This window comes from Syngnathus leptorhynchus, chromosome 11 (assembly GCF_054491065.1).
Source record: "Syngnathus leptorhynchus isolate UIUO chromosome 11, UIUO_Slep, whole genome shotgun sequence".
In the NCBI taxonomy this organism is placed as follows: domain Eukaryota; kingdom Metazoa; phylum Chordata; class Actinopteri; order Syngnathiformes; family Syngnathidae; genus Syngnathus; species Syngnathus leptorhynchus.
In genome coordinates, this window is record NC_141205.1 from 1,466,485 (window position 1) to 1,488,835 (window position 22,351).

Below are 22,351 nucleotides of genomic sequence, written 5' to 3' on the forward strand. Positions count from 1 at the left end.
ATCCTCTAATAATGACATGTTTTATTAGTTTTGTTCTTTTCTGTTGCGCGCCAGCAATGAATGTGTTTTGTCTTTGACTTACTTGTAACCATAGCACAAAGTGTTTTTTTTTTTTTTTTCTTCTTTTAAATGAGTATATTATTAGCTCTGTGTCATTACAATTGCCCGGTGGCATTTTTCATTTTAATTTCAGAGACCATAGCCATGCTCATTTATTAATCATGGGGAAGCACTCGCTAAAATAAACCACACTGTTATTACAAATATCTGTTTAGTATTATAAGAGGAGCTTCAATGTGTAATGTTTGCAAGAAAAGTTGTGATACTTGCGGTGGACTTACTTTTTAGTTTACTTAGACTGCTTTAATGTAACATTGGGGTAAGTATTAGTAAGAAAAAAATATTTTAAAAAAGTCATCCTATGTCCATTTTTTCAAAATCTACTTTAGCCCAATGCTTTCCTGTTTTTCAGTTTAATATTCAAGAGCATTCGTTTAGAAATATTCTCAAAATAAGAACTCAACATAACTTACTTGCAACCCTTGGTTGATCTGTCCGTTCCCCAATCTGTTTTCTGGTCTATCTCACATGGAGGGCGTTGGCACCCCTTTTTGTTTGGCAATAAAAGGCCGAAATCCTTACGTGGTCGAAACGTAGTTGGTAAAAAGCCATATTAAAGCAGAAGTGAAGGACAGCAGTTCCTTTTACTCATCCTAATAAAAGTGATAGCCTCACATTTGAACTGGAAACATAATCGTGACTTAATCTGCTATTGGCCATATTCAGTGAACAATATACACCGTTAATAATGACAATTTGAAACCTTTGATGACAGGAGGTTTACAATTTGGACAACAGATTAATGATATATGGCAGTCTGTTATTCATATATTTGAGTGGCATAGTTTTCTGATGCCTAGTAAGCTATGTTGGCGCTCTACTGTAACGACCCACAAAGCGTTGATCGCGAATATTCCCGCTGGCAGTGTCCTTGTAACGTGATCTTTCAACTTCAAACTTTAATGGCTGATAAACGTTAACATGAGACATTTAGTCACACTCCAAAGTGTCGATGAAAAATCTCACAGCATCCATTTTCTGCCCGGCAAGTCATGCAGCGTTATAAAAAGATGACAACTCATGAGGTGCAAGTGTGTTGAGCACGACTAGGGGTTCAGATTGTCTCGGGTCAAGCTCATCCAGAATGCTTGAATGGTCACCTAAAGATCAAAATCCAGTCCATGGCTAGAGAACAACACTTTATTTGACCAGGAAAGAAATTTGGACTGGTAGCTCCTCTTAAAGGTTATATGATAGGTACTGTAGAGGATCAAATGGTCATTTTACTGCCGTGTTAAATATGGAAGGGCAATGAAAAATGGTCGGACTCTTCTTAAGCCTGAAAGATGCCCTGTGATCCTTTAAGGTGTCATCAGCCCCTACAATTTCGCCATTTAAAAATATAACAGTATGTTGTAACCACATGTTGGATTTTGTCATGGAAGAATACAGTTGGATATTTTAATATGAATGCCCTTTAAATCGTAAAAAAGATTTTCCGGGAAAAGAATGCCTACAAAGTCTCATAGAACTTGTCCGGTATAGTGTTCGGACCCCTAGTACAGCTACATATTCATCAGTACTGCTTCACAAGCAATCACATACATATACAATATAGTGTCCTTTATTGAGTGTGACAAAAACAGATGCATGGAATTATTTAATGTATGAAATTCGAGTAAAAACAAACACATAGGTCGCAACTTGATGATTTATTTCAGTCATGATTCCGAAAGCGTTTGTAGTCCATTTATAGCATTTCAAATAAATAAGTTACCATTTGAACAATTAAAAAGGACTATCCAGTTTTTCATACATTACCTACTGCTTTTTTTTTTTGGTTCTCTCAAATAAAACAAGATCCGATAAGGCCCTCCTGCTGATTCAATCTGTGGAGAGAAAGAAAATAAAAAGATGAACTACTATAAAAAATAAACCAAAAAAAAGTGTCATTAAATTCAGATAAACTCGCCTCTAACAATGAGTTTGGTGGAGCATTCTGCCTTGCCAAATGAGTTAATGGCAACAACTTTATATTCTCCGCTGTCCTTTGGCCGCACTCTGAGAATATACATGCAGCATACGCCGAAAGAGTTGGTGATATAGTAGTTTTTGTCTGAGTTGATACATTGGTCGTTGAGGAACCAGGACACGCTGGGCGTTGGGAACCCTCGCACGGCACACGTCATGTAGACCTGGTAACCTTTTGGTGGCGCGTGGAGCTTCAGAGGGACCAAAATAGATGGGGGCCTCTCAAAACTGATATTCATGGAGTTGATTCCTTTGTGCGGGATTGGAACTTGACAGAGAATAAAATGGATACGATTTAATTGTAGGATATGATAATTGTATCTTTTAAATTGAACTTCCATATTTCAAAAGTTACAGTGCTAGCATTCTTGGGATTAACTGTTGATAGTAACAAACCTCTGTTGCCATTAATTCCCCATGTTGGTGACTGCGACGGCTCCGACACCCCCATGTCGTTCTTGGCGAAGATCCGAAAATGATATTCAAGCCCCGGAAGGATGTTGGTAACGGTGTGTGTGTGAGTGAATAGGCGATCTGCAACAATTTTCCACACTCTGGTGTTGGAGTCGCGTTGAGCCACCCTGTAGTAAACTCTGTCATCAAGCTCCTCGTCCGGCGATGGAGCCCATGTTATCACCACTTTGCCATGGACTGTTTGTTCCAATTCCACTGGGCCTGGGCTCTTTGGTTCGTCTGGTTTCAAAAAAGCAAACTATTAATATCTCTCTTTTGCAGTTGAGTATTTCAAAGTCTGAAATCTAGCCGAATCTAGTTTTGTGTTAGTGATTTAGTCAGAGAACAGGCCAGAAATTCGCTTTACACTACATGCGGTCCTAGCCGGAATTGAATCAGCAACCTTCCGGGTGTGCTGCAGTAGTACTAGCTGCTCCAGTGTCCCAATCCATTTTATGTAAATATTAATGATACAAATCTTGCAAAATGTGGGACTTTACAAATCTACAATTCAATGAAGTTTGAAAGAAATGTCCAGTTTCACTGGTTGCTCTTAATAGGAAACTTGGTTAAGATTGTTCTTACCTGTAACTCTAACCTCAACATCAAAGGAAGCCTGTCCGACTGAGTTTTTGGCTATGATAGTGTAGCTGGCGGAGTCTGAGCGCTTAGATGAATGAATAACAAGCTGGGACATTCCTTCAGAATTGATGACTTTCACCCAAGGGGGTAACGGTTCGTCGTCCTTGAGCCATGTGATCTCCGGTGGGGGTTCAGCCTGCATACATTAGATATCACTATCAAGTGATTGTCACAATGTAAATAAATCAATCGATAAAATAGGAAGTTTGAAGCATAATACTGACAGTTTGTGTGGCCATACCTCATAGAGAATTTTTACACGTGCTGAATTTCCTGCTCTGATAACAATGAAGTCTTCTGGGTCTTTGAAGTAAGGCCTCACTGGATGGAAAGACAAAAACATCGTCACTGCTTAAGTTAACTCTTATCATACTTACAGCAAGAGAGATAAACAACTTACTGTTTGGATTCTTTGCGCACACCATTGCAGACGGGGGGCTTGGATCCCCCGCTCCAGACTCATTAATTGCAAGAACCCTGAACTCGTACTCGGCTCCTTCAGTGATGTCTTTGACTGCATAGTTGACATCTGCAGAGAAGGGGAAAAACAATGTGGCTGTCAAAACTGTCTACTATTAATCATTGCATGTCTATGACTAACCTTCAATGGGTTCATTCACCGCGTTCAAGGAAATCCACTGATTTGTGTCCTTCTTCCGTTTCTCCACTTGGTAACCGATGATGGGTACGCCCCTGTCGTCTTCGGGGGGGGTCCACATCAGTGTGATACAGGTCTTTGATGCACTGACCACTTTGGGGGCACTGGGCGGCCCAGAAAGTACTGCAATAAGAAACAAGTTAACGTTAATATTATCATTAGAAGGAATAATTGAATGGCATCTACACATTGACTGCAGAATATTTTCCAAAATATTCAGAGAGCCCATGGGGATTGATTAATGAGACTTTTTTCAGTTTCTCACTCATGATGCCAGCCATAATGCTATCAGCTGTCTCCAGGAAGTCGCCAAGGCCTTCAGAGTTCTCAGCATAAATTCGATAGCTGTATTTCTTTCCGTGGGTCACGTTCCTGTCCCTAAAGGTAGTCTTGTCGCCGGAGACATGTCCAAGTTTGGTCCACAGATTGTGGTCTGCCTGCTGGCGCTCAATGTTGTAGTTTGTGATTGGGCATCCGCCGTCATCTTTGGGAGGTTTCCATTTGATCTCAATGAGAGAGGAGGTGGTATCAAGAGTCTCCACCGGACCCTCCGGTGGACCTGGACGGTCTATGCAGAAAAACATAACTGTTTTACTTTTTTCATTAGTGTGCAACACTTGGAACAAATATGTAAGTCTTATTTCTTCTGCATTCAGTGTTCTTTCCTTTTTTTCATTGAGCTGGGCAAATACTATTCAATTTTTAGAAGTATTTATTCAAAAATAAAGCAGCCTGCTTGGAATACAGCTTGAAAGGGGCACCAGCTTTGGTTTCTTACCGAGCACAAAAAGCTGAGAGGTGGCTTCAGCTGTCCCAAATGGATTTTTAAGATGAATTTTAATTTCCCCCATGTCTGCCCGTAGACAGTCTTTGAAGAGCAGCCGGCTGTGATTGGGCTCCCTCACAATCTTTACTCCTCCTCCATCTTTAACCTCTGAGCCATTCTTAGACCAGTTAACAGTCAAAGACTCCTGAGGTGCAAAGGGCATTTTGAAAGTTGCATTGTGGCCCACTCTCACTGTCAATGGCTTGCAGAACTTGTGAAGGTCGTCAGGATCAAATTGCGGTACGTCTACAATGCACAAATAGCAATTGAGTGTAATGCATGCAAATGAGCACTTTTAACGTTTTAACTCAAATATACCTCCAACGGTGACCTTTCCTTGCGTACTCTGATCCCCTGATACAAAGCGGTACAGGCCAGAATCCTCATCTCGGCAGTTTTCAAAAGTCAGCATGTGAGAAGTGGACTTTTTGCTCATGCTGATTCCACCACCAGCACCTATCTAATAAATCACAAATGGAAAGAAAAGTCATTTTGCCTTACGCTGCCATCTAAAATATAAATGGTAAGACAATAACATGGACGTGTTCTTGTTTAATTCAAGCCTTTCGGCCTCTTATGTTTAGGCTTCAAATCTTCAATCATTTACTGGTTCTCCATCTTTAAACCAGGTGCCGTCGCAGTCCATGTTCATTGTGACTTTTAGTTCAGCTGACTTCCCACGTAGACTGTAGATATCAGAGAGTCCACATGTGATCACAGGTTCTGAGAACAGCAACAGAGTGAGCTTAATAGAGTTAACCCATCGGAACAATAAGAAATACCATGATTACAATTATCTTTGCCTTACCATCTGTTACAGGTGCTGGCTCAACGTTTACACACTCGTTATCTGACAGAGCAAAGAACAGCAACCAAAACAAAATGTGTCATTTATACATTCATCATGCAAATCCCTGAAAGTTTCTAGTTTTTTATGTTTCTTGGTATGTTTTATCTACAAAAAATACTGCAAGTGTACCAATTTCTTCAAATGCTTTTGAATGCTATTTTTAATCAACTGCATGTTATTTTCCTGATGCATAATATTAAATTTTCTCACCACTGTCTCCTGCCTCCGCAACCGCTGTATCAGAGGGCACATCTTCTGATTTCTTATTTCCTGTTAAATATTCACACTTGTTGCTGGGTCAGAAATATATCAATGCTGGCAAATTGAAAGTGCAACTCAAAAATAAAGAAATGTTTTCAGATAAAACCGCATCGATCCATCCATATTGTCGTCCCTTCATGTTTTGGTGTAGTGTTGGGTCGGGCAGTCTTACCTGGTTTGGGAGTTTCAGATGGGACTGGGGCTTCTTCTGCAGCTTTGATTTGTTCTTTCAGTTCCTCTTTCTGCTTCTCCAACTTTTCATGTTGCTCTTGCGCCACCTTCTGCAGGTCAATACCGGACCCCCCAGCCCTTGTTGTCTTCCTCATAGACTTCTTGCCCTTATCAGCATCTTTATCAGCTAGAGTAAGATGGGAGTGCTGAGGTGCCGTTGATATTTTTAATAATCATCTAAATGTAGCTTGAAGAACATACCTTCAACAACAAGCCAGGCGTTACATGATTTTATTCCTGCAGTGGCAGAATAAATGCCTTTGTCTACGACCATGCAGTCTTTGACCACTAGTCTATGAATGAGCTTGTCCTCAGAAACCTCAATATCATATTTATCGCCTTTTTCCAAGGGCAGATTCTTTCCAAACCATGAAATCTTTGCAAGAGGCATGGAAAGGACACACTCAAACATGGCGTCTTCTCTCTCCATCGCCTTTACTTCCTGAATTTTCACCAAGAAGTCAACCATGGGAACTGAAATACAATGATTTAAAAGAGGTAGTATCAACTAAGACTAGCTGCGGTAATGCTTCAAGTAGGAGGAAAAACCACCTAAAATGTACATTTCGAACTGTGTTCACTTACTTTTAAAATCTGTAGAAAATATGTTCACATTTTCTACATCCAACTGGTAGAATCCACCATCTTCTGGCATGAGATCCCTTATGCTGAAAATATACTTCCTCCCTACTCTCCTCAGACTGTGCTTCATCATGTCTCCTAGTTCTTTTGTGTAGGGAATCATTTCACCATCCTGTGGAGGGAAGTCACAATTCAGTGCCGGAATGCTTCAAGAAAATCTACTGAAACATAAAATATTTGAAACAAGATGGGAAATGAATTAAAAATAAGATCTGTATAGTATGATCCACAGTTTCTACAAGAATGATCTTTCAGCAAAGACTCAGAATCCAGGTTACTCCAGGACCTTTGTCAGGATCGTAAATGGTGTAGCCTTGTTTTCACCTGACCTTATACATGTATATTGAGCTGCTCTGCTCAATAAGGTCCATGTCAATCTCAAAGGATGCAGTACCGTCTGCATTAACCCGGATAGGTCTCAGGTTGGATATGTTCTTGACAAACTGTGTTAAAAAGAGAACAGAAATGAAAATGGCAGAATGGCTGAAATATGTGTTCTGTGACCATATAAAAAACATTGTGTAACCTCGGCTTGTTCCTCTTCTCGTTCCTTCTTCATTTCATTGAGTTTCTTCAGCATCCAACGAAAATCTGTCACTCCATACTCTGCACAGATTCTCTCGTAGTCTTTCTTATCAGCGCTAAGTAGCAGCTCCCAAAATTTAGGATCCAACTCGCCATCCTTCTTCTCTGCTTGCGCCGATTTTGGACGTACTTTACTGAAGAGAAGAAACAGAAATGCTTTGCTGGGTTGGTGTTTGTTCTTTATTTTTTTTTAAAGAAACACCATCACAAAGATTGCTGACCTTTTTCGTAGGACTTTCTTAAAACCACCGTTGATGGGTTCTGTTGCATTTTGCTGAGCTTTGTTCTTTTTGTAGCCAACTGAAAAACACAAAAATACCCTTGTTTGATTGATATAAAAATACATTTTGAGGACACAAAGATTTAACAACTGCCGTTGATCATTTATAACCCAACAACAGATGGGTCTTACCTTCAATAACATTCAAAACAACTGTCACCATGGCTTGTCCGAATTCATTGATCGCAAAACATTTGTATGTGTCTGCTTGAGCCGCTGTGACATTTGGCATCTGGAAGATTCAGAACATAGTGGTGGTAATTGATGCTGTGCATTTCACACCACAATCTGTGTGTCAATATAAAAGCACATTATAAGTCAAACAATAGACCAAATCCATTCATTATACTTTCACGGGGCGACACGGTGAATGACTGGTAAGCAAAGACAATGACAAACTGCTTTTCACATTTTCAACATAGTATTGAGCGAATTATTAGCTTTTTGTTTCACGTGCCTCAAATGTATGCTCATTGGAGTTGGCGTCATATTTGCTCTGATATTTTGAAGTGTCAGAAACATCTCCGTTGTTTCTGCTCCATGACACAGTGGGTTTAGGATCTCCGGTGACAATGGCTTTAAAGAAAGCAAATTTCCCTGTAGAATGCAATCATTATTATCAATAGGTTTTTGCTCTCTGAATTGCAAGATTCATTTTTTAAAGTTAATTGAGTTAGTCATTAGTACCTACCTTCTTGAATCGTCAAAGCAATTGGCTTGCGGGTAAAGTCTGGATGACTCTTCCCCTCTGGCAGCGTCTCTATGAACTGGGTAATCATCACTCCGGGAACACGAGACTTTTTTCGGATACCCACTGAGAAACCATTGCAGAAACCATAATGTCTTTGTCAGTGGAAATGAGCAAACGAAAAACTGTAAAATCCAACCAAAAACTCATTGTCATGTTTAATCACATCACCGCCATTTTTAGAGCATGCTGTGAGCCTTTCCAATAGACTACATGAAGTATTACAATGTCAATTAAATTGAACCTGTAAAGTACACTGGTTAAAATATGCCCCCTTCCGCGTCCATCTCATGCTATCTGATTAATCCTATTTCCTTGGGAATCCATGCCTCATTTCCATGCTGAGAACCTGGCATGTGCACAGATAGACAGACTCCTCGTGGTGCTCCAGCACCAGTATTTTTGTCCCAAATGACAAAAGTGTCCTGTGTCGGGAGGCCATTTTTTATTAATCAAAAGGTGCAAAAAATAACTTAAAAAAAGCCCTCTGTCATCACTCGCCTCCCAAAGAGTCTTGAGTGAGTGATTTGAGTATTTATTTGATTTCTGCCCTTCATTGTGCAGTGCTCACATGCCATTGCCATTTGAACATTATACCTATTTATCAATTATAGCTAACCTTTTTAATTTGATTGCAGCTTTCATTCACCTCCATTATAAACATTTTTTTTCCTGTGTTGATTGATTTAACATAAATTACTACATACTGTGCACGTGCCTGCCAGAAACCAATATTTTATACCAAGGCTGCAGATCTACATATGACAAGTATTATCTGTTGCATAGCAGTAGGTCATGCATCTGTAAATATGAGGGAGGAAGAAGTATTAAGATGGGTGGTAGATAGCAAGCTTCTCTGCAAGTCCCCCTAGCCTACCTTCGTTTTCTGCAGCGGGCCCTGATAAGGTAGAAAAGCATACAACAGTATAAGTCAGGACAGTCATATTGGCTTAATTAAGATTGGCTTAAGATCATGTAAAAAAATAAATAAAATACTTGACAGCAGACTGTGCAGTAATACAGGACTAAACGTAATCAATTCCATTTAGGTCATGGTTTTTCTCATCTTGAAATATTGCATCTTTTTTTTTTTTTGCTTGAAGGTACTGTGGCAGTATTGCTTCTTTGATATTTTCATTTAAGAATACATACTTTAAGTACGTCAGACAGAAAAACAGTTGTTTGTAAATTTTGTTTTGCTCTGCTTGCCTTGGCCATTGCCTGTCCCATTTGTGATACTGGCTCTTTTGGACATCTTGGATTCTTGGACGATTCTTGACAGAAAAAAAAAGATGACAGCGTTAAGGACTGCATATTTAAGCCCCTCCCAAAAAAAGAACGGAGTGGAAGCAAACCATTATACTAGCATGTGGCTGTGGTCCATGCAGCTGCTTGCTGGGTGCTTTGGTTTATCGCACTCCCTCAAAATAAAATCCTCATCAAAATAAAACTTTTATGTTGTCCTGTCAACATTCAGGGTGATGGATTCATTTATAGAATTAATTTCAGCCATCTTAAGGTATCATGATACAGCTTTCTTCTGTTTTGTTTTCATTGCGGCGTTTTACTTTGATACTCGAGTCGCCCCGGCCACCAAGCATTTTTTTATGATCTGTCAGTCCTATTTACGGTAAGGTTCTGTATAATAATACTGTATTTACTTATCCCGATGATTTCTTAACTTAGAAGGGCAAATGTCAAATATAAACTAAAATATAAAATAAACTGATAAGGCATGTTTTTGTCCTGGATTGAGTATATCCTGGGTGTAGGGGGTCACGAGGATACTTGGAGAGATGTGATTTGAATGAAAGTGGTTGAAAAACAACAAGTGTCACATAGCCATAAATATGTTCCCTTCCAAGGAGTGAGAAACCTTGATGCCCAGTTCCTACTCGACACTAGTGTATAGTGCATGTAAACTCTCATTCTTGTATTTTCAAGTGACCTATATGTGATATCACATTTAATATTTTGTCATTTCATTATGTTAAGCTCTTGAAAACCAGAGAGCCCTGAAGGCACCTAATGTTCAGGTTGCAGGTTACGTGTCCAGAGCTGCAAGAGCCTTTTATAGCAGCTCACAGCTATTGCCAAGTTTTCTGTTTTGATTTTTTTTAGATTTGCATTCCTATAGTATATGTGCATTACTGGACCAAAGGGGAAACAGACTGTGTACTTAAAAGCTAAATTATGTTTAATAGTAAGCTTTGGAAGACCAAAACCACTCATCCACATTTAAGAAGTGAATTGTGAAATTGTGCCACTTGGGAGGAAAAACATTACATGATTTATCTTTTGCTACATGAGGCGTATCCTGTAGTTCAAGGTGAATGGGCATACTAACACGCGCTGACTCACAGTTTATTCTATCTTTGAACTCCACACTAGCACCCTTTTGGAGTGCTATTTTCATCCTCATGGCATATGACGTTCCATCATTTGTAAATATCTTTCTGACATAATTTCCTTGGCACACTTGTCAAATAACACCAAGATTCTCTCATAGATACTGTTGCTGGTGTAAATGGTTCATATGACTGGAATACTATAAGTGTCCCATAGACTCCTCATACAAATCATGTGATGGTTATGGATGTCTGCAGTCGACATTCCGTCGTGGGATGAAATAGTCACATGATAGGTCACATGCCCAATAAAAGGGAAAGCTTTTCACTGCAGCAGCTTCCTAACGTGCTTGGAAATAACTTTCAACATAACCAGACGCTTTTAATATGGAACAGTTTTTGCATGTTTAGTCACCTTAGAGAACTTAGAGGCCTATTCTTTCTCCAAGCCTGGTGTTAAGTAACATTTTTAAATAAGCCAAAACAAAGATATTTGGCTCTATTTTGTAAAAAGTTCTAATTTGTCATACCGAGATTATTATTTACTATCTTTTACTATTGAGTGCTCCATACACTAACAATTTTGAAATTTTGATTTACATAACGGAAGCCATTGTAAAAACCTTACTGGAATGTTACTATCCACCTTTTTGGTGAGGACTTCAACAGTAACTTGAAAACACTCATTGGGGTAAAGAGTATCTATTACTTTTTTTGTGTACTGGGCTTGACACATCACAAAAGCAAGTGCCTTCATGCTTTTATGTGGTCTGGCGACGCATGCTGCAGTTAACGCCACCTTAGCGTAGACCCCAAGGGAGCGTCATAAAAGTGGCTCATAAGAAGATGTCACTAAGGTCAAGTGCAAAAAGCACGTCGATGTCGTTATGTAGTGAATCCTGCAACAGCTGGAGTTTTGGTTTCTTACCAATATATGTTTTTTTTGGTCAATTTATGCACTGTGTTGTAATTTCTTTTCACACTGTAAGCAAAATAAAAACTATTGTTTTGAATTCAGATAGTTTTTCTATTTCAAAACATGACCAGAGAATAGCAGCCAGACATTGTCAACTGTCAACTACAAAGTAATTAAAATACTTAAATGATTAACTACTACCAAATACTTGTATTACAAATAATAAAATTAAAATTTGGATTTGGACAAAATAAATAATTGCAACAAAATTTAATGTGCAAAAACTACTGTGAGGTAATGGTGTTAGAATTATCATAAAGCTTAGATTTGTTGCTTTTTTACAACATTCATGGTAGGTACATAGATATATTTCTCATGAATGAAAATTTTGAGCACGGTAGAAATGTGCTAAATCCTGTATATTATACTTTGTAATGTTATATTACTAATTATTACTGAACAGATGTAGCTTGGCACCAGAACTAATCATAAAAAGCAAGGAAACCAACCAAAGGATTACTTGTGTTGAAGACCTCATCACTAGTGATGAACTTACCTCAAACTTTCCTGCTCCTCCTGAGTTCTTCCCAAGTCCGGTCTTGCCTCCTTCCTTCACTGCTTTAGAAGAATGTCCAGGAAGTAACTCTGTATTTAAGGACCCAAGGACCCTCTTATGTGGTCACTGCTAAGAAAGGCGATGGCTTTTTTTGTTTTTGACCTAAATCACAACCTCGGGCAAAAAGGGGAGGAGGAGGGAAGGCCTCACGGCAGGTGACAATGACTGCACTCTCCTCTCTGTAGAAGTGTGAACTTCTTAAGGCGATGCGGTTGCACTTGTCACCCAGAGAAATTGTGTGATACAACATTGATATACTTTTCCGACAGCTTTGGACTTGATTATACGTACTGTCGTTAAGTGATCACAGGTATCTGATGATATTTGAATTTTGACTTGATTTTTACTGTAGTTGAGGTGTGATTCCTAAGGTATTTTTTATTCAAGTGATCCACCCATCGTGGTTTGTGTTTTGGTTGTGTCAACAACAACAAAAATCCGAAAAAGTGCTGCGTTCTTTGTATTTGAACTTTGAAATGTCATCACTATTAGTGTAAACTTGACGAAAGGACGTCACATATTTCAGTGATCAATTGTTGACAGGTTTTGTTTTCATTCAAATGCAAAGAACTGCAACACTGGGACAGTATATCAAATGGATATCATATCCATAGCAACAACAAAGTGATTCATGTAATAGTCAAGTGTTGTGAGAGCACATGACAGCTATGTTGGCGACAGTGTGACTGCCTGGCTGGTACGTATTTGCCCTGTCACTGCCTCATAAATATCCCTTGACAATGGCATGTCCTGCAAGTGACAGTTGTTTAGTTGGGTTGTACCAACGTGGTGCCACAATATGAACGTAAACAGCCAAAACTGTCAAGTCAGAGTGGTGACCCCTGTCCCCTGCATATAGTAGGGTTTCACTGTATTCCATTAGTGTGTATGTTGTGGATAGCGGCAACAAGTGAGGCATGGTTGGACAATGATAAATGTGCTCTGCATCTGTTGTGCCCCCGAGGATATTTCCTTACATGCTCCAAGTCATTCATGCGACTCGTGGAGACCGTGATGCTGGCATACAGCCACATCCCAGTTATTGGGGCCTTGGCAAATAAGCATGTTTGTGTATTTCAAGCCTTTGTGCCGACGCATGACACGGGGACGGACATACTTATGGCTGTTGTCATTCATCCAGGTCATTTTATTCTCAGTGCACTGAATTGATCGCAACTGGACTCCTTAGTTTTTCTCAGAAGACATTTTGCCCCTCATTCCATAAGAGTGTTGTCATGGCGACTCATTCGGTCCTTACTTAAAATACATTTTGCCTCAGTCAAAACGTCTTCTGCGACAAACCGAGTAGTTCAGTTGCGATCGATTCACTGCAGCTGTGATTTTTGTCAGGCATGAAGATATGGGTCACTGAACTACCCAACCAAAAAAAAAAAAAACAAATGTAGAATCTGTTTGGGAAGTCTGTTTTACCCCATCATCTTTAGGATTATTTTGAAAACATTTTCATTACTTTGTTTACAAGATTTTACACATACGTAAAAGGAAAAGGACAGGAATCTCGTTAAAGTTTTGAGTCGTTAACAATGTTATTGTTTCCTGGGGCTTGACACTGAAAGTCATGCGCTTCTTATTTTTTCTGCTCCATTTATGTCTTTCTGTAAAATGGGTCACAAATACCTTTATTAAAGCCTCCAAACACACAACACACTAAAAAAGTTAAATGTGTGCACTTTATAGAGTTTATGTGAAATCTCAAGTGTAAATAAAATAAACAGATCCACTTTTATACGAGTTGAACCTTACACAGTTGTTGGCCAACGCCCCTGTTTGAACTTTCCCTTTTGGCCAGGGTAATCATGTTAAGGCTCCTCTGGCACCACCAATGGGTGAAACAAATAAATGCAGTGTAGATAAACCACTTACTGCCTCCTCAAAGTCAAAATACATTTATGTATTGTCTTTATGTGCACCCCTCCCTTTCCCACAGTTTTGCTTCAGCTCCTGGAAGTAGAAACCACACCAAAGCCCAAGAAGCCACTAATTGGCCAAACATTAAATAGGACAGAAACCCTCGCACAGACCCAACCTTTTCAAATGAGACACAAAATGTTCCAATGTTTTGAGTAAAGTCTCTATAATTCTTCATCCTTGTAGTTGACAAAGGCATTTCTCGGGCATTATATTATGACACATGAGTACACAAATAGTGGATATAGTCCTTAGAATTACTAAAATATTTCAGTTCTTCTATTGCCACATTGAATTGATCTTACTGGATGATGTATGGATATCATCCCAATGAGCAGATACCAAGGCAACACTATACTTGATTTCTTTTCCCTCTTCTTGAAAGAGCATGGTTCTCCAGTCGTGCCATCACTCTAATCTGGTTATTGGGGGAAGAAAATGCATAGAATATGTACACCCAAATAATAGACTTTAAGATGTCAATAAATTAATGATAATTTACCTTTAACAACAAGTTTGGTTGAACATTCCACCCTGCCAAGAGCGTTTTCTGCAACGACCGTGTACTCCCCTCTGTCCTTGGTCCCCACTTTGAGTATGACCATAGAGCAGACCCCACACGTATTGGTGATGTAGTAGTTGCTGTTGGTGTTGAGGCTCATGTTATTCCTGTACCAAGTAACATAGGGTTTGGGGTTTCCAGTCACGGCACAGCTCATATAGCACTCGTAGCTCTCAGGAGTGTTGTGCATTTTGAGCGGAACAGAAAAAGCAGGAGCAGCTTCAAAACTGCAGTCCTTTGAGGCTGGGAGATTCAAAGAAAATGTTCCTGGATGGAAGAAAATAGGAAGGGCTTGAAAATGGATAGCATTAGTCATTTAACACCTTCATATATTCTGCACATTTTCAGACTGATCCATCCTCCCCACCACCCAAGTTTTATCCAAGTCAGCAAATGCATGATTATTTGATGGCTCTCCAGATTGTCCGTCACATCATGGCAAATGTTCAGACTGGATTTGCCCTCATTCATCTGCTTGAAAACCAATTGGGGCCGCAAATCTTATGGCCGTGGTTACTTGCGATTGTTGGCGGGGCTATTCCTCTGTACATGTGCTGTTGGTGATGTGGTACAGTAAGCACACACATGCAGAGGTTTTCCTTTCCACGTGTTGGATTGCTGACATTTTGAAAATTGGAATGTTTGTACCCATCTTTACTTCACTAGAAACAACAAACAATGGGCATGACAATGACGCCAGTCCAGCTACTGCTATTGATCAATTAAGATTTGGGGGTGATACTCTTGATTGTCAGTGGAGAACTGTGCATTGTGTGCACACCAAGTTCACCACAGACGCTAAGTTTTAAAAAATAAAGTCTATAAAGTCATGGACATTGGAGCATTCAGGTAATATTTGGAAGAGGAAAACTGAGGGCCATAAGATGTGGACCCCAAACATCTGCTGCTGCTACCAGCTGTCACATCCATCCCTACCTTTTGCCCGCTTCACTTCCCACTTTTTTGACTCAGAGGGTTCAGAGGTTCCCATGTCATTTTTGGCATAGACGCGGAACTTGTACTGCCTTCCTGGCAAAATATTGACGGCTGTGAACTTATTGTTGAAGATACGATCCGCCAACATTTGCCAACTGTGCTTGACAGAGTCATGCTTGGTGATCATGTAGTGCAGCCTGTCATCCTTTTTCTCATCCGGAGAGGCTGTCCAAGTGATCAACACTGCTCCAGGCACATTCTCCTCTAACTCCACCGGACCTGGTGGCTTGGGGTCATCTAGAAAAAAGAAAATCAACGTTAAGCCACATTCAGTTAACTCATCTGTGCAGCTCTCTCGCTGTGGATGATCAAATACTTCTACCAGTTCTACCTGTGACTCTCATCTCAAAAGTGCATGACTCTTGTCCAACGGTGTTTCTCAAGATCAAGGTGTAAATGCCGGTGTCTTGACGCGCGGACAGTGTGATCATTAACTGGGATGAAGTGTCAGAATTGCTCACTGTCACATGCCTGGGAAGAGGCAGACCATCCTTGAGCCAAGTAATTGTTGGTGATGGAGAACCCTGCCAACAGAATGGGACAGAGGTTCAGGAAATCGGCCTTCATTGAAATGATTGTTGGTGCATTCGTTCCTTTTCGTGAATACTCAACCTGGAAGTTATAGGTGACCCTCATGGAGTTGCCAGCTCTCGTTACCATAAAATTCTTAATTTTTTTGTCAGTAAAACGAGGTCTCACTGTAGGGAAACGAGCATGCAAAATCAATGTCGGAAAATGGATCCAAAATCTTCATTATAAATGCAATTTCAAAAGTCTACTCACTCACCTGGGGGAGGCATTGCAATGATATAGTTTTCCAACTCTTGAGGTTCACCGTCTCCACCCTCATTGGTGGCTACCACTCTTATCCAGTACATGGCCATGGACTTCAGACCCACGATCGTGAAGGAGTTTGTAATGATAGGGCTTGAGTTACAATGACCCCAATCTGGGTTTTCCGCTGGCCTGATTTCCACAAAATATCCTTTGGCCTCATCCTGAACACCTTCTTCTACCTTTGGTTTGGTCCATACAAGCGATAAGGTGCTGTATGTAGAATCTGTTACCTTCAGGTCTCTCACTTTTCCAGGGGGCTCTAAAAATGTCAACAAACATTAAGAGTGAAGTGCTCACCCTTCCACGGAATCTGCATAAATAATTTGGATTTTGCAATTCTCACTCTTTGGATCCAGTGCAAAAACAAACTCAGTAGGTGCACTTGGCTCTCCAACACCAGAAATATTGATCGCTGAAACACGGAACTCGTACTGCATGCCTTCAATAACATCTTTTGCAGCGTACTTTTTCTCTAGTAGAACACAAGACAGTTTAAACATACTGCAATGCATATTATATGTTAAATTCTAAATTAGAAATGGCTCTAAATGATGACTTGATTATTAAAATACAAGGCGATGTATTTGTTATCAATTTATTTGGATACCTCTATTTGAATGAAATAGCCACTGTATGAATGGAACTCTGGTATAAAACAAATACCCCCTTGCATTTGTTCTCCTGAACTTTACCTTTGATGGACTCATCCGAAGGGTTGACAAGATTCCAGAGGTTACTGCCGTTTTTTCGTTTCTCCACATTGTATCCTAAAATGTTGGTCCCTCCCGTATTTGAAGGTGGAGACCATGCAAGGTTGATACAGTCTTTAAAAGCACTTACAATTTTCAGGCCAGTGGGAGGTCCAGGGTATGCTACAAAAGTGACATTTGTCGGTCAAAACCAAACACATTGGATCATAATTTTGCGGTAACTTACCCTTGGTCCCAGCTTGAATGTCACTAGTTTCCATCATTTCACTGATACCTTGCTGATTCTCAGCCCTGATGTGATATGCGTACCTTCTTCCATGATCCACATCCAAGTCCCTGTATTGGGCCTCAGGACCAATTTTTCCCAACGTCTTCCAGCTATTTCGGCCGATTTGTTGCCGTTCCAGGATGTAATTGGTAATTGGGGAGCCTCCGTTGTCTTTGGGAGGCCTCCATTTGAACTCGATACAGTTTGCAGAACTTTCGATTATATCTACAGGCCCTAGGGGCACTGTTGGCTTGTCTGAGGTCAAACAAAAGAAAGAACAGGCTTGGTCACATGTCTTAACCATAAAGACACTAGACAACATAGGCACGCATATCAGAACGAAGTCACGATTCAACCAAAGGGTGGAATCATCGATTAATTTTACAACTGCATTTTCTTTGGCTCTTTCAAATAATAGTGCCATTTTTTTTTTTACATACCAAGAACAGTGAGTTGAGTGACCGCCTCTGTTGTTCCAAAATCATTTTTAATCTTTATCTTTATTTCCCCCGAGGTTTTACGCTTGCACTTGAGCAGCAGTAGGCGAGTGTGCGAGGAGAACTTCTCAATCCTTGTGCGGGTGTCCTCCAATAGCTCTTCACCTTCGTTGTACCATTGGATTTTCATTGGCTTTTGTCCAAGAAAAGAAAGCACGAAGGTTGCGTCTTTCCCAGTGTTTACGATAACTGGTTTTAAGAACTTAGTGAGGTCATCCTTATTCATTCTTGGGGGATCTGTCGGAAGAGCACATATTATTTTATATTAACCATCCATCACGGAACGACCTCTTCAAGGGCTTTTCTCTTTTTATTGATTTAATTCATGAATAAGTTGACACTACCTTCAACAATCACCATCGCTTCTGTTTTACGGCCATCGGCTTCATAGCGATACTTTCCAGCATCCTCTTCTTTACAGTTTTTTAACACCAGCTTGCGATAAGACCCTTCTTCAACAATACGGACATCATCTGTAGATCCTATCTAAAATGCACATTGAAGCTATTAAAAAGAAGCATCCCTGTCAAATGAACTCTTGGTCCCTTACCTTTTTGCCATCTTTGTACCAGAATCCTTCACAGTCGTCGCTGCTCAGTCTGCAGACTAATTCTGCCGCTGTATCAATGATAGCGTTAATGTTGGACAAACCACTGGTGAAGTAAACACCCGTATCTGGATGGTGAAGGTCACAGTTAGGAACGAAAGCAAATGTGTATGTCGATCAAAGCGCTATTACCCCATTCATCTTACCCATGGCGGTATCGGGAACAAGTGGGCCCTTTCGCACTCTGTTCTTTTTCTTCAGAACTGGCTCCTTGTCTTCTTTATCATTAGAGACTTTGGGATCGGTAGTCTGCGTAGGCTTGTCTTTTCTCTTTTTCGCTTCCACTCCTTCTGCATCTTCCTCTTCCATTTCATCCTCCTCCTCAGATTCCCCATCCTCTGCTTCAAATTCTTCCTCTTTTGCTGAATTTTTATCCTTACCAACATCTTTTTTCTCAACCTTCACCGTTACTGTTTCTTTTGTTTTGGCTGAGGATTTTGGCATTGCTTTATCTTTAGTATATTCGCTTACTGTATTTTCAGTATCTCCTTCTGTTTTATCCTTATCCTCTGCCATTGCTTGAATGTTAGTCTCTGTTGTTTTTTCTTGAGTTGTTTCCTCTACATTACCATGAATTTTAGGATCTAATTTTTCTTTAGTCTTCTCCACTGTTTCAGCTTCAATTTTAGTCTCTGTTTTTTCTTTAGTCTTGTCTTCTTTAGCTTGAATTTTAGTCTCTGTTTTTTCTTTGATTTTTTCTTCTTCAGCTTGGATTTGACTCCCTGTTTTTTCTTTAGTCTTATTCTCTGCTTCAGCTTCATTTTTTGTCTCTTTTTGTTCTTTAGGTTTAACATCTGCTTTGGCGTTAACATCTCCTTTTTCTTTGGCTTCAACCTCTTCCTCTGCTTTTGCTTCAACCTCTGCTTTAGCGTCGGCTTGTGCCTTGGCTGTCTCAAGCAACTCATCTCTTTCCTTCTGTAATTTGGCCTGTTGCTCCTCAGCGATCTTCAGCAGATCTGCTCCACCACCTGCTTGCGTTGTTTTGCGAGCTCTCTTCTTTCCAAACAAGTTTGGGTCATTGTCCCCTGATTATATATTTAAAAAAGCAAAAACAATACAGATATAGTGTTAACAAAGCTTTATCTGGCATTTTATTTCCACCAAACATAAATTTCTTTTTATAGTGATTATCCTACTGAGTTTCACCTGTCAATCATAGGGCACATATAGACAAACATTCGTCTTCAGACCTGTGGACAGTTTGGAGCAAGAATGTCTAACTTTTAAAACAATATTATTGGGATGAATGAGGTGTATCTTACCAAGTATTCCAGTCATTTGAGGCAGAAACCAGGATAGTTAATTAATAGATAGTTAATTAATAGAGGGCCAATGAAACACATGTAACACAAAAGGGCCTCCTACCTGACCTTGGAACCCCCTAATTTTAGATCTTACATTTTGTTTCTGAACTTCAAGAGGGAGACAAATTTCCCACAACACAAGCACAAACATGGGGCCTAAGTTAATAATCAAACCCCAAATCTTGGAACTGTGAAACAAATGTGCTTACCATAGCACTGCTAGCATTTTAATCTATTCCTTCACTCATTCTATGAATCACTTTTTATTGTTTTAAAAGAAAAGCGTGCCCTTACTTTCCACGATAAGCCGAGCACTGCAAGATGTGATTCCAGCCACAGCTGTATAAATGCCCTTGTCCAATGGTAAACCGTCCTTCACCACCAAAGAATGAATGAGCATATTCTCCGAAACGCATATATCATATTTGTCTCCTTGACCCAGTGGGATGTTCTTTCCCATCCAATTGATTTTTTTCATGGGTTGTGAAATGACACACTCAAACACGGCATCTTCTCGTTCTCCCGCTCTCACATCTTGAATCTTTACCAAGAATTGGGCACTGGGAACTTTATGAAGAGGATAATTCAAGGGTATGTACATCATAAGACATCAGATCTTGATGCGCCGTCTCACCTTTTAATTCAATTTTGACCCCATCAACCTCCACATGGTACATTCCAGCATTTTCAGGATGAACGTCATTGATGCTGGACACAAACTTCTTCCCCACTTTATTTAATGCGTGTTTCACCTCTGTATCCCCATCAAAAGGAACCAGTACACCATCCTGTCCGATCACAATAAAAACCTTTCTTTCACATCCTCTCACATTTACCAGGAACGTTTACATTCAAATGGGAGTTTCTCACCTTATTCAAGATTTTACTTGTGGGGTCTTTAAGGGACATCTCAGCTCTATAACCTTTGACTTCAAGAGGTTTTAAATTGCAGACTTTCTCAACAACCTGTTTTTATGCAGATCGGGACAAAACAACAATGTAATATTGCCATTTTGTGTTTCAGACAGTTTACATATGTCCAATTTCACTAGTGCTTATCCTACAACCATTCAGCATGACATTCAAGCCTCCAATGAGTGAAAAATGTGGCAAAAAAATACCTTCTCTTGCTCATACTCCCGTTCCAGCTTCTTCTCTTTTAGTTTCTTTAGCATCCAGCGGAAATCTGTGACACCGTATTCACTGCAGATACTCTCGTAATGTTTTTTATTAGAGCTCAACAAAAGCTCCCAAAACCTGTCGTCAATGACTCGTTTGACGTCGGGTTTAGGTTCGATTTTAACCCTACACAAGAAATGAATTGATATCAAAGCAAATGCCATTTGCTTTTGCCACACGGATTCACTGGAATTATACTTACGTGCGTCTTAAGGCCTTCTTGAAGTCTTCGGGGAGTTCTCGGACAGCTGGAATGCATTGCGGGTGGGGTAGGTTGTTTTTGATTACCGGTAATTCACTCTTTGTGCATGTCAAACTGTGCAAAGTGTGTACCTGTTCGAGATTGCTGCAAGGCTCTGCTCTTTTTATAGCCAACTAGAAAGGAAAACATGGGTATTAATTTTGCTCACTAATGAAGTTTTATTTATGGAGTACATGTATGTAAGGGACTCACGTTCAATGATATTTAGGGCAGCTGTGACAACTGCTCTTCCATACTCGTTTGTAGCGAAACATTTGTAAGTGTCAGCGTGTTCTACAGACACATCCGGTATCTGTGGAAATGCAAAATTGATGCAACAGTTACAGTATGCATTACCGCCGGCTTATTCATATATCCATCTCCATTTATTCGAGTCACTCTTATGAGCTCACCTGCAGTGAGTGTTCACCAGAATGGGAGTCATAGCCCATTTTGTAATTTTCTTCATCAATATCTCCATCATTCCTTGCCCACGATACCCTTGGCGCGGGTTTGCCGCTAACTCTTGCTTTGAAAATGGCAAGCTTTCCTAGAAATGAGATGATAAAATCACAGGTCATCATGACATGATGTCTCTCAAACAAAAAACACCCAAGGCTTTGAAAGAGAGGCGCTTCTACCCTACCTTCTTGAATGGTCAGTGCTATGGGTTTCCGAGTAAAGTCTGGGGTGCTCATCCCCACAGGGACTTCTTCCACAAATTGAGTGATCATCACTCCTGGCACCCTTGACCGCTTTTTGATATTCACTGTCAAAAATAGTGCTAGGAGTTTGTAAAAATTGCCTGAATCCCTCTACGGCACATACATTTTGGACTAACAACAAACGTCTGATTGTTTCTGAAGTAGCTTAAAACAAAATAAAATAAAGAATAGGGACAATGTTACTTACCTTGCCCAGGAGCAGTTGGCTCCACATCGTTAACTCTACGTATCTTAAACATTTTGATTTATAAGCACAGCTTGGATAGCTGCTCTGTAAAATACAGATGTCTAAAATCGTTTACTATGGGACAGCAAATGATTGATTATTAAAATCTTCTCAAAAACTGCA

The 22,351-nt window shown here is 40.0% G+C and overlaps 2 protein-coding genes and 1 long non-coding RNA gene across 5 annotated transcripts in view; 1 reads left to right on the plus strand and 2 right to left on the minus strand.

The window, feature by feature from the left end:
- The window catches only part of LOC147048740 (uncharacterized), a 149,200-nt gene that overhangs the window by 1,740 nt on the left and 125,109 nt on the right, over positions 1-22,351 (plus strand). The gene's annotated exons all lie outside the window — the stretch shown is intronic.
- igfn1.4 (immunoglobulin like and fibronectin type III domain containing 1, tandem duplicate 4) lies at positions 2,019-9,522 on the minus strand. The gene is made up of 24 exons (XM_085923826.1): positions 9,477-9,522; positions 9,145-9,165; positions 8,211-8,333; positions 7,977-8,116; positions 7,652-7,751; positions 7,461-7,539; positions 7,181-7,373; positions 6,984-7,097; positions 6,598-6,766; positions 6,214-6,486; positions 5,921-6,139; positions 5,731-5,820; positions 5,639-5,655; positions 5,479-5,497; positions 5,278-5,393; positions 4,989-5,130; positions 4,623-4,916; positions 4,110-4,412; positions 3,788-3,967; positions 3,587-3,715; positions 3,428-3,507; positions 3,130-3,322; positions 2,488-2,784; positions 2,019-2,359 (listed from the first exon to the last, which is right to left on the minus strand). Exons 1-24 carry the CDS (start codon positions 9,520-9,522, stop codon positions 2,019-2,021), a joined length of 3,678 nt encoding a protein of 1,225 aa, XP_085779952.1.
- On the minus strand, positions 14,490-22,241 carry LOC147048742 (immunoglobulin-like and fibronectin type III domain-containing protein 1). Its single transcript, XM_085923827.1, has 22 exons — positions 22,190-22,241; positions 21,924-22,046; positions 21,691-21,827; positions 21,491-21,590; positions 21,370-21,411; positions 21,239-21,284; positions 20,979-21,162; positions 20,728-20,823; positions 20,492-20,645; positions 18,700-19,578; positions 18,497-18,621; positions 18,291-18,432; positions 17,890-18,183; positions 17,408-17,704; positions 17,164-17,343; positions 16,815-16,943; positions 16,422-16,730; positions 16,247-16,332; positions 15,966-16,158; positions 15,575-15,871; positions 14,579-14,905; positions 14,490-14,494 (listed from the first exon to the last, which is right to left on the minus strand). The coding sequence occupies exons 1-22, from the start codon at positions 22,239-22,241 to the stop codon at positions 14,490-14,492; spliced, it is 4,197 nt and encodes a 1,398-aa protein (XP_085779953.1).

What these genes read in the sequence shown, in the direction of transcription:
- LOC147048742 (XM_085923827.1), bottom strand. Translation starts at nt 22,241, where the DNA reads ATGTTTAAGATACGTAGAGTTAACGATGTGGAGCCAACTGCTCCTGGG. An exon ending in AGCACTGACCATTCAAGAAG is followed by an intron (nt 21,828 to 21,923) that starts GTAGGGTAGAAG and finishes TCTCATTTCTAG; the next exon opens with GAAAGCTTGCCATTTTCAAA. An exon ending in GGTACAAAGATGGCAAAAAG is followed by an intron (nt 18,433 to 18,496) that starts GTAAGGGACCAA and finishes TGTGCATTTTAG; the next exon opens with ATAGGATCTACAGATGATGT.
- igfn1.4 (XM_085923826.1), bottom strand. Translation starts at nt 9,522, where the DNA reads ATGTCCAAAAGAGCCAGTATCACAAATGGGACAGGCAATGGCCAAG. An exon ending in GCCCGCTGCAGAAAACGAAG is followed by an intron (nt 8,334 to 9,144) that starts GTAGGCTAGGGG and finishes ATGGTTTCTCAG; the next exon opens with TGGGTATCCGAAAAAAGTCT. An exon ending in GAGAAGAGGAACAAGCCGAG is followed by an intron (nt 7,098 to 7,180) that starts GTTACACAATGT and finishes TTTTTAACACAG; the next exon opens with TTTGTCAAGAACATATCCAA.